This window comes from Mytilus trossulus, unplaced genomic scaffold (genome assembly GCF_036588685.1).
Source record: "Mytilus trossulus isolate FHL-02 unplaced genomic scaffold, PNRI_Mtr1.1.1.hap1 h1tg000085l___fragment_1__unscaffolded, whole genome shotgun sequence".
Classification (NCBI taxonomy): domain Eukaryota; kingdom Metazoa; phylum Mollusca; class Bivalvia; order Mytilida; family Mytilidae; genus Mytilus; species Mytilus trossulus.
This window is the reverse complement of record NW_026963295.1, coordinates 5,018,059-5,032,268: the sequence shown is the minus strand read 5'-3', so window position 1 is coordinate 5,032,268 and position 14,210 is coordinate 5,018,059. Positions and strand designations below refer to the sequence as shown.

Genomic DNA, 14,210 nt, shown 5'->3' with positions numbered 1-14,210 from the left:
TCTGTTTCATTTTGGTCTCTCGTTAACAGTTCTCTAATTGGCAATCATACCACATCTTTGTTATAATTAAACTCTGTATGTGTCACAGACGTTCGTGTTGCTTTATTTAAGTTACTTGCTATTTTATATTCCAATATCGTTGTTTTGTCTATAGGATATGTTATTAGAAAACAGTATTTTAATATGATTTCACCAGTTTTTTTTATTAATTAAATCCAGTGCACAGTTTTACAGACCGAAACGTGCAAATCTAGAAACATAAAACTAAGGTCAATAAAAAGAAATAAGGTGACGTAACACCAATGATGATATGTGATCCTCAAAACCTTTGTTTTATTGTTTCTATTGTTACAAGTAACATTTAATTGGGAAAGAAGTGACAAATTAGCCTATGGGAAATAATAATGTATTTGGTTTGTTTTGTAGGTGGATTTAATTTTTCTTTCAAGTCAGTTATATCGATCAATATTGACTCATACCACAAGTATAATAGACGTTGCATTAGTGTGTTAGAAGCAGAAGATTTTAAAATACAACATAAGATAGTCGTTTTATGATTGTTCCTCTCGCTTTGAATGACGACTTGATTTTATCCAACCAGGTCAGTTTGTTTATTTTATATTATGTTTATAAATTTTGAACAATATATCGGTTTGCTATTATTAAATATTATTTTCTATTTCTCGTATATTTTTCTTGATCTGTTGATTTATAAACGTTATTCTTATTTAAACTATGACTATTAGAACGATTGTCAATAATACTTGTTTGATGATTTGTTTCGTTATTACTATCATTTACACTTTTCTGAATTATAACTTTGTGTTGTGTTTTAAACTCCGGATGTTTTAGTGATAATGTTCATTTGTATCCGAAACTTCGAATGCAAGCAACATTTCAACATACTGTCCCGTTCAACTGTTGCTACTGTTTTATAACTGTTTTGCATCTTATTTACGTATGTTACCAAAGGACTATTTGAGTATATTGATCATTTTTGTATGATAATAAAACTCAAATGAACGTACTTAATTTAGCTTTTATCGTCAGTAGTCCATCTCGTTTAAGAAATGAATGCTTCGTTTTTGTAAATTTATTTGGGTGTTAAAGCGTTGACCAACGAACAGTTTGTATGGCGCGAGGAAGCATTAAAAAAATGTTAACGGTTAACGCTTTTACAACCATATAAAACTACAAAAAAAAAAAACATTCAATACTTATAAATACAAATTTTAGCTAGGATCATGAAAATACAATCAAGTTTTTATTTAATTCACCTGCACTTTATTGCGACACCTCGTGTCATCATGAATGATAAATGTTATTGTGTAATGCAATTGCATGAGGAATAAAATGTGATGTGCAGTTAGCCAATCAGAATAAAGTATTATAATGAAATATAAATCATATGTAATTTTTCTCTGTTTAAGTAGTACTATTTCAGACAAACCTTTGAATGTTTAACCAATTTGATTTTAGAATTGATCACACATCGAATTCATAAAACAAGATTCATAATTTTGTGAGCTAGACATACATCTAGTTCATATGCACCATATCGATATGGCTTGTTTACAAAAAACAATGTATCATCTTTTAAATTTGGAACTTAAAGGGACATTTTCTAAAAGTTGTTCCTTTTTTTCCAGTTCGTTAGTTTAATAGCACATCAACAATTTTACACTGTAAAGCGTAATGTGTTGTGTTAACAAGTTTGTTAAAATCCACATCTATCATTGATGCATACCTATGATTTATAGACTCTTATATTATTATAAACTGAACAATGTTTGTTGCAATCTCACTGCTCCTTTCTTCTAACCGTAACTATATTACAATTGATCTATGTTTGCGGAAGACAAATCTGAGTAATCTGATATGTTCGTCTCTGAAAACGTATACTGAGATTTTCTAAAAGTTAAATTTTTTGATAAATGCATCTATTATACAAACATGAATGCATATTGAATTGTCTGAATAAGTTCTCATTGCACAGTTTTTTTTTAAATAAGTCGATTGGTAAAATATTGTAAAAAGTACATATTCTATGAGGGAAGTCGCTTATATCTTTTTCTAAACTAGTTTTTTTTTTTGGTTTACCATCTTGGTATCTCCAAAGTTTACGCTTTCAAATGCTTATCTTCTTCATAACTATTTTTAACCGAACACAGTGATTACAATTGACGTGTGTTACAACATACGACATCGTATAATTTGTTATTTATCTTCAATCCAAGGTTGCAAAATTATTTTTAATTTTTTTTTTAGCTTAGTTAACTATCTGATAATGTCTTTTATTTGGAACATTTTTTTTATAATTATAAGGTCTTTCTTGTTTACTATGGAAATACTTGTTGTGTGTGTTCTTCTTTTTATAAGGTCATTGTACTTTTCTTTGAAAAGACTTCCTCTGATTATTATGATTACTATCTCTTTTTTGTGCCAAACTTTGTTCGCATTATGTAGCTTAGATATTTCCCATATTGTATCGTATTGTTTATGCACTTTTAAATTTCACTCTGCTAAGCCGAATTATTTTCTTTATAAAAGTGATCTCCCTATGCACTGTGCATTATCTGTGTGCATCTCCTTCGTAACAAGAACATATATCTACAAAATTATTTTACATATTGTTCGTTACATCCTCAGAAATGTTTGGCTAATTTGGATCGAAGCGTTTCGATGAAATGTAACAGGAGTTATATAAGACGTGTCCCGGTACTTATCTATCCCAAATTCATGTATTTGGTTTTGATGTTATATTTGTTATTCTCATAAGGTTTTGTCTAATGCTTTGTCTGTTTATTTGTGTGTTACACTGTAATGTTGTGGCGTTGTTCTCCTCTTATATTGAATGCGTTTCCCTCAATTTTAGTTTGTTACCCCGATTTTGTTTTTTATCCATCAATATATGAGTTTTGAACAGCGGTATACTTTATATTCCTTAAATAAATAAATATAAAAAACAATGCAAAATGTTTGCTTTCTTGTTATGAAGATATATAACATTTTGTCTGAACCAATCCAACGGCATCTTATAGGAGTTAGTGCCCTTGCAATGTTAAATTATAAGGTTAATTTATTATTCCTTCAACTTGTTTCATTATAAAGACATATGACCTACATTTTTTATTCAAAAGGTTGGGTGACCTATGACCTTGAAAAGTGACAACAGGAAATGACCTGGAGAAAACCGGAGGTAGCCATTTTTGCGCTCTTTTCATGAAAATAATCTCGGAATCTATATATTTTGTAATATAGATTAAATCATCACATAATACTACAAGTGTAGTTCAATTAACCGAAAGTGGCCACTTATCTCCTGATTTACAGGCAAGTATATATATAAAAACTATATATTTTTTAATCAGTGTAACAAAAGCTGTCATATGAGACCGGGAGAGACATTTACTTTGTCGGAAGTAGGAGATTATCCCCCTTATTTTACTCAAAAATATATAGACACCATTTATGTATTGCATCAGTAGGAAGAAACTTATGATTTAATTTCAATATTAACTTTGAGATAACCGGAACTAATTTCTTTTAAACATCGATTTTCCATTTTTCATTTTTTTTTCTTTTCTGTCATATCACTTCTTTCACCGTATGTCATTATCCTTATCTTTTTTCTGTAATTTCTAAAATTAGTTATAGGAGTTAAGCTATCACAGTACTGTGTTTTCAATCACAAACATTCAATGAATAATCTTTAAACGTCCGTTGCTACTTCTAGTGATTAATTTTGCGATTTCAAAATATATCAAGTTGTTTAATTTATCTGATTTTCATTCGGTTGCTGTATTTGAACTATATATTTTGATTGTGTTTTGTTTAGTGTGACGGCTAGCTGGTATTAAAATCGGACCATAATTGAAATTGAATCAGCGAAAGGAAAAAAACCATAATGTTTCGTATTAGAAGCGATTAAAAGCAAGGTTTTATTTCTAAAGAGGACATATGCAAACTGGTCAGAACAACACAATATCTACCTACCTTAAGGGAGTTTAACAATAGTTTTATTCAATATTGTTTATTTATTAACTAATGTCAGTAGCACAGTATTGACTACTGAACAGATGAAACCAAAGGATATTACCCACCAGCAAGCAACGGTATCCGTCCGATACTCGAAACAAGAGGACCATTTGAAATCCGGTATACGAAATAAGAATCAGTATTTTCATATTTTTGTTTTACTTAATGCCTACATGTATGAGTAAAACTCATCATTAGTCACATTGTGTCTTTTTTATTTTGTGTAAAATATATATACCTGTACCGTGAAGTTTCAAACAAGTAACTAACTGGCAGATGTATATTTGTGTCTGTCCCAAATCAGGAGCCTGTAATTTAGTGTTTGTCGTTTGTTTATGTGTTACTTGTTTTTCGTTAATTTTTATATATGAAGAAGGCCGTTAGTTTTCTCGTTTGAATAGTTTTACATTGTCATTTCTGGGCCTTATATTTATAGCTGACTATTCGGTATGGGTTGTAATCATTGTTGAAGGCCGTATGGTGACCTATAGTTTTAATTTCTGTGTCATTTTGGTCTTTTGTTGACAGTTGGCAATCTTACAATATCTTCTTTTTTATATGTACAACGTTGGAATATTATTATTTTTTTACCTGATGCGAATGTGTAGAAAGCCCGTCATCATAAGTCAGATTGTTCCTTTATTATTTAAATGTTTAAAGTAAATACCGACAGATAAGTAAGACAAGGCAATACTAATAGCTTAAAAAGATGTGTAAATACATGTATCGTTATAAGTTCAATTACAATGCCATATTTGACTAAATGATTGTATTAATAAATTTTAAAATAAAGATAATATACTTGTTTATCAAAGATTTTGGCAATATAAATTGTTGCATTTTTGACTCAAAATGCACAAAAGTAAAAGAGGAATGACATAACATCTTAACTTTTCTCCACGGTCCATTAGGTCAACTATTCATACGATGTTTTGTATCTGTGTTTGTAACTTATTTCAATGTAATTCGTAAACATAATCATATCATCTTGCACTTATTACAGTTATTTTATTGCATATGACTCGTGATTGATTGTTAATATTATGCTCAATTCAACACTGTACATCACCGAAGACTGATATTTTAGTTGAACAGTTAGAACTATTGATTAAGTCATAACACGTTTTCTTGAATTTTTGCTATTACTTTTAATATATATCGTTTTTCAGTAGGCGACAGGGGACCGATTAGGTATTAAAATGTTAAAAACAGAAATCAATCCTTAATATAAATCATAAGTATGTGTTTTGATTGCCGATGGGACAACTTTCCGGCTACTAAAGATCAAATAACGAAGAAATTGGCATATAGGTTAACACGTATAAATGGATTCCCAAAAAAGTATAAAGATGTACAACATACCAGATCACATGACGATCAATGCCTACTTGCTCGCCTGGAACATATGAGCTCAAACCATGTTTTTGGTGGCATTCATGTAACCTTTTCTTCAATGTCCTATGTTTTGTTTCGTTGTCAGTTTATATTCGATTTTGGAGTTTGAATGTGTCTCTGATATTTTTCGACTTACTTTTCTTATATATTAATGTATTACATGCATACGTAACTTACAATTTAGTAGTTAATGTATGTGTCATATTTATTTTAAGTTCGATCACAAGTACTTGTAATAAATCCTGGTATGTCTGTTGGTTAAGAGACACCAATTACAAGTTTGTGATTCTATAATAGCTACAAGACCATTATAAATCAATTCAGAGTTATTTATTTACCAGAATAAAAGGTGGAAATGGAATATCGATTTTCTATATAACTTAACTAGGTTTTGCATACCGATTCTGTCTGTTAATTCGTAATGATATTCGTCGTATTTGAATGAGTAACAAAGGAATACTGTGGTATAACAATGTTTGATCCAAAACCCATCAATTTAGAACAACAGTTCATTTACTGTTCGTTTTCTGACTAATGGTACACTGAATATTTAAAAAAAAAGGATATTTGTATTTGCTATTATTGTCATTCTGTATAATAATTTATCAACGGTACCAGAATTATAATTTGGTACGCCATACATGCGTTTCGTACACATTATACTCTTCAGTGACGTTCATATCAAAATATTTATAAAGCCAAACAAGTACAAAGTTGAAGGACATTGAAGATCCAAAATTTCCCAAATGTGTGCCAAATACGGCTAAGGTAATCTATGCTTGGGATAAGAAAATCCTTAGTTTTCCCGAAAAACATCAAAGTGTTGTAAACAGGAATTTAAAAAAATGACCATTTAATTGATATTCGTGTCAACACCGAAGTGTATAAAAATTGATGCTTTTACATTGTTGTATTTAAACGTTTTGTTTTGTGCTCTATGCTCTATTTCTTATTATAATATGACGTGTAAACAAAGCCGTGTTCTAATGAGCACAAAATATTTAGTTGACACATGCGAACACATTTACTGTTTATTTTAAAGTTATTTCCTTTGTTATCCTATAAAATATATACATTCAAGTAGTTTACATAAATTTTTATAATATATGTTATATCGAACAACATATATTTACCCTGCTCATAGTTTTTAAACATATCAAACAGGAAATGTAATGTACAGACTCCTCGGGGAGGAAACGGGAACAGCTAAACATTTTAACTGTATTTTCGTAAGCTTCGACCTATACAAATACTGTATTTGTACTATTAGCGAGAAGGAAATAAAGGTAGATAAACAAGGTTGGTATTTCCCGTATTTTTCGACACCAATATTCACCTGTTATTTTTAGTACCAACGAGGTTTGGAATTATTGTATAAATATAAATTTCAACATTTTAAACATAAAATCTTGCGATGTACACATTTTCCTCCAGTTTGTTTCCTACCTTTGCATTACACCTAACGCTCAGTGTAAAATATCGACAAATATAATGCCTACCAATGTTAAAATGAGCATGAAGTGTTTTGAATTGAGCACCATTTTAAATTACTATATTAAAAATACAAGCATACTTGAAAAGTTAAATAAGATATAAGATCCTACTTTGACGGTATCAACGGTTCATGCTTTACTAACAAGTGTTGTCTACCTCAGGAATAGATTACATAAAATGTTTTTAGTAAAACGTTTCGGAATTTGGGTTCTCAATGCTCTTCAACTTCGGCCTTGTTCGTACTTTATTTGGCCTTTTTTTTTTAACTTTTTCTGATTCTAGTTTCACCGATGAGTCTCTTGTAGAGGAAACGCGCGTCATGCTCTGATACAAAATATAATAATGATATATATGATGAGTTTATTTGAATACATAGTCCTCAAGAATATGTTGATTCACCGTACATATGGAAGCTTACCGTAAGCTCTTTTTGTAAGATTTATTTTATCTGTTTGACATAATTATCGCAAATGGGACTTTTGTTACTAAGTTTGTATGACAATGAGCAAGATTTACAATAATATTAACCAATGACTTACAATTTCTAGTAAACCTGAGGTCATTAACCCCATCTGAAATCTGCTGACCCATAACAAACCCACGTGACCACGTTAAACCATGCATAACGTCTAATTGTACTTAAGGTATGATAAACTGGCGCTTACACGTTTCAATGGCTATGCAATTGTAGCCTGTTTTTATTTTTACCTTTGTTGAATTTATCAAATAATGTTTTGTGATTGGGTTTTATTGAATGACTCTCTTAAAAGTTAGTTTTCGTTCGAAGATGTTTTATTCAATTGACATCAATGATTTTAGAAAATGATCGTGTTTCATCCGTATTGTTTGTAGTCGTGTATCACTTAGGCAAAAGTAGCATGTAACTAAATGAGAAAATAAAATATTTATTTCCATAGCATCTGTTTTAAAGCAGACAAAACTAGAAATTTTATACAAATCTAAAAAAAATAAATTGATGTTACTTTACCTAACAATATTACAACATTTTAAATAATTTCATGTTTACCGGAAAATTTCACTTCTATCCCATAATGTTTTTTTTTTTATATTAAATACATTTGCATCGTGTTTGCGAGTACATGATGACCGTCCAGCATCTACAAATGTCACTTCAAAATGTTGGCACATTTGATCACTTTATGCTAAAAGCATGGAACTTTGCATATTGTTAGATATGATGATAATAAACTTTTTTGGATAGGGAGTTATCTGAAAAAATCCATAATGGCAGCCCAAATTCAAAATGTCCGGCATTCGTCAAGAGGCTTTTTTTAATATGTACGTTTGATTGATCCCTTCATAGTAAAAGCATACAACTTTGTACAGATATAGTGATGATGCTTAAACATATTTTAGGTGATGAAGCCATATAAAAGAATGTCAATAATGGCTGCCAAACACTAAATGACTGCCAATAGTCAAGAGATTTAATCAATATATTGGTATAATACATTTCTATAGTAAATGCATACTCCTTTGAAAAGGGGTAGTTATCATGCAGTTATGATACTTAAACATATTCAGAAATGGACAAATCTTTAAAAAATCCAAAATGGCTGCCAAATTTGTAAATAGGCGCCAATAGTTCGACTATGAATATAAATGATCCTAAATGCTAGATCCAAATTGAATTAGCCTGATCAAACATTTTTTTCCCAAAGAAAGCATTTACCTTGGTACTGAAACCTCTTTTAAAAGTATTTTCAAACAGAATGTCTACATAATCACTGCAGAAAGTGTCAAGCCTGTACTATAAAGAGGTCAAGTATACCAATTAATTGCACTGTCTGAACTCTAAACATGCAAATCGTATAAATGGTCAGCAAGATTAACTATGCATTATATTTGTTGGTTTTCGTGTAGTTCCTGTTGTCATGTCTTTGTGATACACTGTAATGTGTCGTTAATCAGGAAGCAAAACAAAAACATAGCATAACTTTTTTTTATAGGAAGACATACCAGTATGGAATATTATAACAATACAACGACAAATATTTATCACAGCAATGGAACAAGTAATACACCTGAGCATTACAAGGTTAGTTAACGAGCATCGATATCTTTTTTACAAAAACGTTTTAAACTATACTGATCCAAAAAAAGTTGAGCAACAAAAATATAAAATTTTATTTATTATTTATAATTTGTTACTATGGAACGCAGTAGGGTCAAAGGGCGAACATGGATATAGCGATATTCATAATCTATGTCTCATCCATACTCCACATGCATTAATGATGGACTTGCAAACACCCCAACAGCTTCACTTGTTCAATGTACAACTTCTGTTGCCGGAATAAACCTGTTACGTTTTGACGTAAAGCGAAGGTTGCGCTCCTCACACTGTTATATGAGATTTCGACCTATCCTGTTCAGTTATAATTTGCAAATATCTGCTTGTTAGTCTCTGAAAGTTGACCTATGCACATTAAATCGAACCATGACTTAAGGAACACTTATTCGAGCATCATCAATTCCAAGAGCTTGTAGACGGTCATTTTTAGGGAGACCTGGTTGACGCCCCCATGCACTTTTTTCGAACGTTTTTGTGTTTTTTTTTACAATTGGTGTGTCCCTGAACGTTGGTGTAACAGCAATTTAGAATTTCTTTTTAAAAATACAGATACTAAAGGAAAAATATCAATTAAAGGTGCAAACTGGTGGGACTCGCTCGTATTGCTATGTATGGAAGTTTTCAATGTTGAATTCTGATTATTGTTATCTTTCGATCGCTTTACCGTCTCTCATGAAAAACAACTTATAATGCGTTGAAAACCAATGTATTAGGAGTGTGGGCGTGACTTAATAGATGTCGCAACTAAAATAGAGATCTGATTTTTTTTGCAATACAAATATATTAGTTTTTCGCCTTCATACAGCTCATTACACTGATTCAGCTAATAGAAATCATCAATCAATCAAAAAATATTTCAATTTGACATATATGTTTGTCTGTTAGTTTAAAGTTTTCACATATGGAACGACCTAATGTCAATGAAAAGAAAGAAATTGATTGTCTTATTGTGAAAAGTGATCGATTACTTCTGTTCCATTGCATTATAAACCGATTAACCTAAAAAAGACTATGCCATTTAGTGATGATGTGTTTTTGTAGTAATTTTTTTCGTATTTTGGATGCTAATAATAACCAAAAAGAAAGCAATACTAAATTTTAAATTATTGTTAAATATGTACAAATACAGACTAAGGGAAATGAAATTAAAAAAAAAAAAACGTAATAAAACCTTCTATTAACATAATTAACTGAGGCAAACAACGGGAACTGATTTTTGAAATATAAAAGTGATTGTATTTTTTTTTTATTAAATTATAAACCGATTAACTCAGATGATGTACACTTTAAAAATTGTGATTTAAGAAATAGAATATGTCACACATTATTTTTGTGGTGTTTTGACCCTAAATTCAAAATTCTAACCAATCGGTACCAATGATATTTTCTTTTTAAAAAGAAGCAATACTACATATTTGATATTTGTAAAACCTGTATGCATGGAGACGTAACGGAAATCAAATTCGATGAAATTCGGAAACACAACCACACTTTCTTCCAACATATTGTGTTGAAAAGACTGATTATTGCTTTAAATCAAAAGACACCCTATCACGAAATGATTGGAAATGCTGTTTTGTTTTATCATCCATAACAAAATATCGTTACAATATTACAAACTGATTCTTTATTTATAATGTTCTTTGTTCCATTTATTAACGATCTATCGATTTGCCTTCTATTTATTTTTTCATTATTAAATATTAATATTTTGAACATGCAGTCTTGATTTTTTCGGAATAAATAATAAATGCTTGCCAGAATAGAACAATTGATAGCCTAACAAATTGAACAAATGTAATAAGGGGAATATTTCTAAAATGAGATAATATATATAAAGATCAGTACTTTTGTACATTCGCAACTTTAATAATTATATTATTTTAGAACACATTTACTGTCGTTTAACATGCGTCCCTGCCTGCATATCTTGTTGAATTAAAACTAAGTTATAGTGTGTTGATGGTCAAACTTTTAACACACAAAAACTGTGACATCTAGGTCGAAAATAGGTCATTAAACAAATACTTGTCCAAACAATAAAAAAATCTATAAATCAACATTCCAAACGTTCGAATTAGTTCCGCAGTGCTTAACTAAGTTGATTTTTAAACACCAATTCCTCAAATAACAAACAGCATAAGGTATGAAGTATATAATATGTGAATTAACTATGTAATAGGTGTACACCAATGTTATATCGGTAAAAACTATAATTTTATTTTGTGTTGTAGGTGATTTTAAAATGGATATCATTTCTGATTTTCCTTGGTATAATAGCATTCAATGCACTTGTTATCGTGTTGTTACTAACACGGAAGAAGAAGACGAGAATGGGATTTTTTGTTACAAATCTTGCAATATCAGGTATTACTATTATTTTGTGCTCCTTTTCCGAATGATGCCTTATGAGCTCATAAATTACCAGTCGACGGATGAAACATGTTGCGCAAGATCTACTCTCGGAGGTCTGTTGTGATTTTGTTTGTTTTATTTGTGTACTCAGGAGTCAAACGACACTATAGGGACAATCGAAGACATTAAAAACCAAATTAAACACAGAATCACAAAACACAAATGAAAAATCAAGACTAATCATCACAAAAACCTCCAAAAAATGGGTGTGATCTCACTTACTCCGGAAGAATCGAATATTTTAGGATAAGATTTCAGAAAATGTATTGATATTTAAATTTATATCTCTTCATAGTTATAAAAAACATGCTTTACATTTTATTTATTTATGAAGGCCATATGTTGATTTCTAGTGAAGTTCCGTCGCTATATGTTTTAATGTGAATGGCAGTATTTCGTGTCAAGAACTTTTCGTCTTTAAGTTTCTTTGCATCAATTTTGTATTGCGGTTGTTGATTAATTCAAACAATTTGTAATGCTTTAGATCTTTTTGCAGTTTATACGGTTCTTAAGGATCCGTTGTTTTTATAATTGGTGTATTTGTTTAAAGATATTGATGAAATGTAACCATTGATATTCAATTATCGCTTGAATTCTAGTTTCAACTATTACTGGTACAAATTGTCATAATAATATTGTATCAGATAACATTTAAAAGCAATTAATTTCAATCGAGCCACCATTTCATTTTCCAAAAATACCTGCATAATATCATAAAATGTCAAGTTGAATTAAGGGTAAATACAATAAAGAAAGGGGTATGATTTCAATGACAAAAAGCAGATGGAAAAGTTGTTAGCCACAGTTCACCGTTTGAAGTGTAATACCACCAACTTCTAATACGTCACATTCAGTTGCTTTTAAAAAAAGTCAATTAAAATATTCCCCTTAACTTGAAAGTTTTAGGTAAAAACAAATCTACAAGTCATTGCAGTAATACATGTCTGGGTCATACGCATACATCTTTGGTATTTCAAAGCAACTTTTTGGGGGGAAAGGGAGAAGGGTGTTAAAGTATATTTCGAAACCTTCAGATTACTGGATTACCAAAGCTTGTACACAGGTTAAAAGTGCTGATCATTTGATTGGTAAACTTCCAATCATGATTTGTTTTTAGATATTAAATAATATGATATGTGGTTATTTCTTTCTGCAGAACAAGACAGATTAAACGAAACTCATGCTATGTACTTGTTTATTTGAAACAAAGATAATTTCCGCACCTTATTTAAAAAAAAAAAATAATTTTACAAAAACTAATAGGGAACATCAAAAGTGGTACATTGTCGGATACTTAAGAGAATATATATATCGTAAATTATGGCATTGTCAGTTTATGTTACAATAGTTCAACTTTATAACATTACTTGTAAACCAATTATATCAGACACTTACGACAACAAAGCATTGGCAAGTGTTTAAAGTATGAAAGGGCTAAACATTAATTTGAGCTCTCAATTCTTTTTTAACCTTTGACATTGGCGAAAAGTGCATGTAAACTATAAAACCAGCTATGATACCATTAACAGTACCACTCTGTTTGCATCGGTTTGTAGACCTGTACTCATCAGAAAGATACTATACATCACTTACCAATTTAAAAAAATAATGACAAGTGAAAGAGAGGACATATTCAAGAGTACGCGCCGTTTCTAAAACCTAGTTCAACTTATAAATATACAACGTATTCGATTCACAGAATATTAATAACTACATTCTTGACTAATTTGGTTGATAGACGTCATTCATGTCATTCGCTATAATTGACATTGTGCACTGTTAAAATATACTATAAAAAGAAGGATGATGATGCTAGCTGTTTATCGTCTAGAGAAAAATGAAATCCATAGTCAATATTAATCTTCCCTGCAAAGCTTTTGACATATATTTTTTTAATTGAAACAATTTTGTATTTGTAGATCTCTGTCTTGGACTCTTTTACGTTTTCCCGGAGTTGGTTTTCAACAAATTTGGAGTTCCTTGGAATAAATATGTTTGCTATATAGTGTACGCATTTTTCTCACAGTGGTCAGCCTATGTATCTATATATGCAATAGTTGTAATGTCTATAGATAGACTATACGTTATTGTGAGACCTTTATCTGCAGCATCTAAAGGACAAAAGTATCGATTTGGTTTGGCATCAATAGCATGGATTACTGGATCAGTTCTTGCTGTGCAGTACGTTGTTCACACTGACTTCGGGAAGAGGGAGAAGACATTTTGTGTTCATTTTATTCCATACATGGAGGTAAGTTTGAGAGAAAAACATGACTGATTGGAATCGAGTTGTTTTAATTTCATTTAATCTGTTAGTTGTTGTCTTTTGTGAACTGACTATGTGGTTACTTTGAGGCAGGTCATTGCATTTCACAAATTATTTTGTTAGAACCTCATAATCTTCTCCACTTCTTGCAAATGTTGAAAGCTTCTTCTTGCAAAGAAGAAAACCTTATTCTATTTTACTTTATGCAAATTTTTTTATTGTTTTTTTTACTTTTGCTTAAATGAAATCTTAACACAATTTTAAATTTCCAAAAGAGGATACTTAATTTCCTTCGGCTGGATATTTGAAATAAACTGGAATTTGTGTCTGGTCCAGACAATGCAAATATAATCTTTACCATATACCAAAACTATAGAGCGACATGAAATGAATTAAAAAGTATTTAATGTCTATTTGCATGTATATGAAAGAAAAACAAAAGACTATGTATAATCAAATAAAAGAAAAGTGATCCACCAAAGTTCAAATTAAGTGGATACAAGCAAA

The 14,210-nt window shown here is 30.4% G+C and overlaps 1 protein-coding gene across 1 annotated transcript; it reads left to right on the top strand.

The window, feature by feature from the left end:
- Nucleotides 1-480: 480 nt before the first annotated feature.
- LOC134699874 (neuropeptide S receptor-like) lies at nt 481-13,715 on the top strand. Its single transcript, XM_063561278.1, has 4 exons — nt 481-601; nt 8,898-8,986; nt 11,257-11,389; nt 13,357-13,715. Exons 2-4 carry the CDS (start codon nt 8,912-8,914, stop codon nt 13,713-13,715), a joined length of 567 nt encoding a protein of 188 aa, XP_063417348.1. The 5' UTR covers nt 481-601; nt 8,898-8,911.
- Nucleotides 13,716-14,210: the final 495 nt, after the last annotated feature.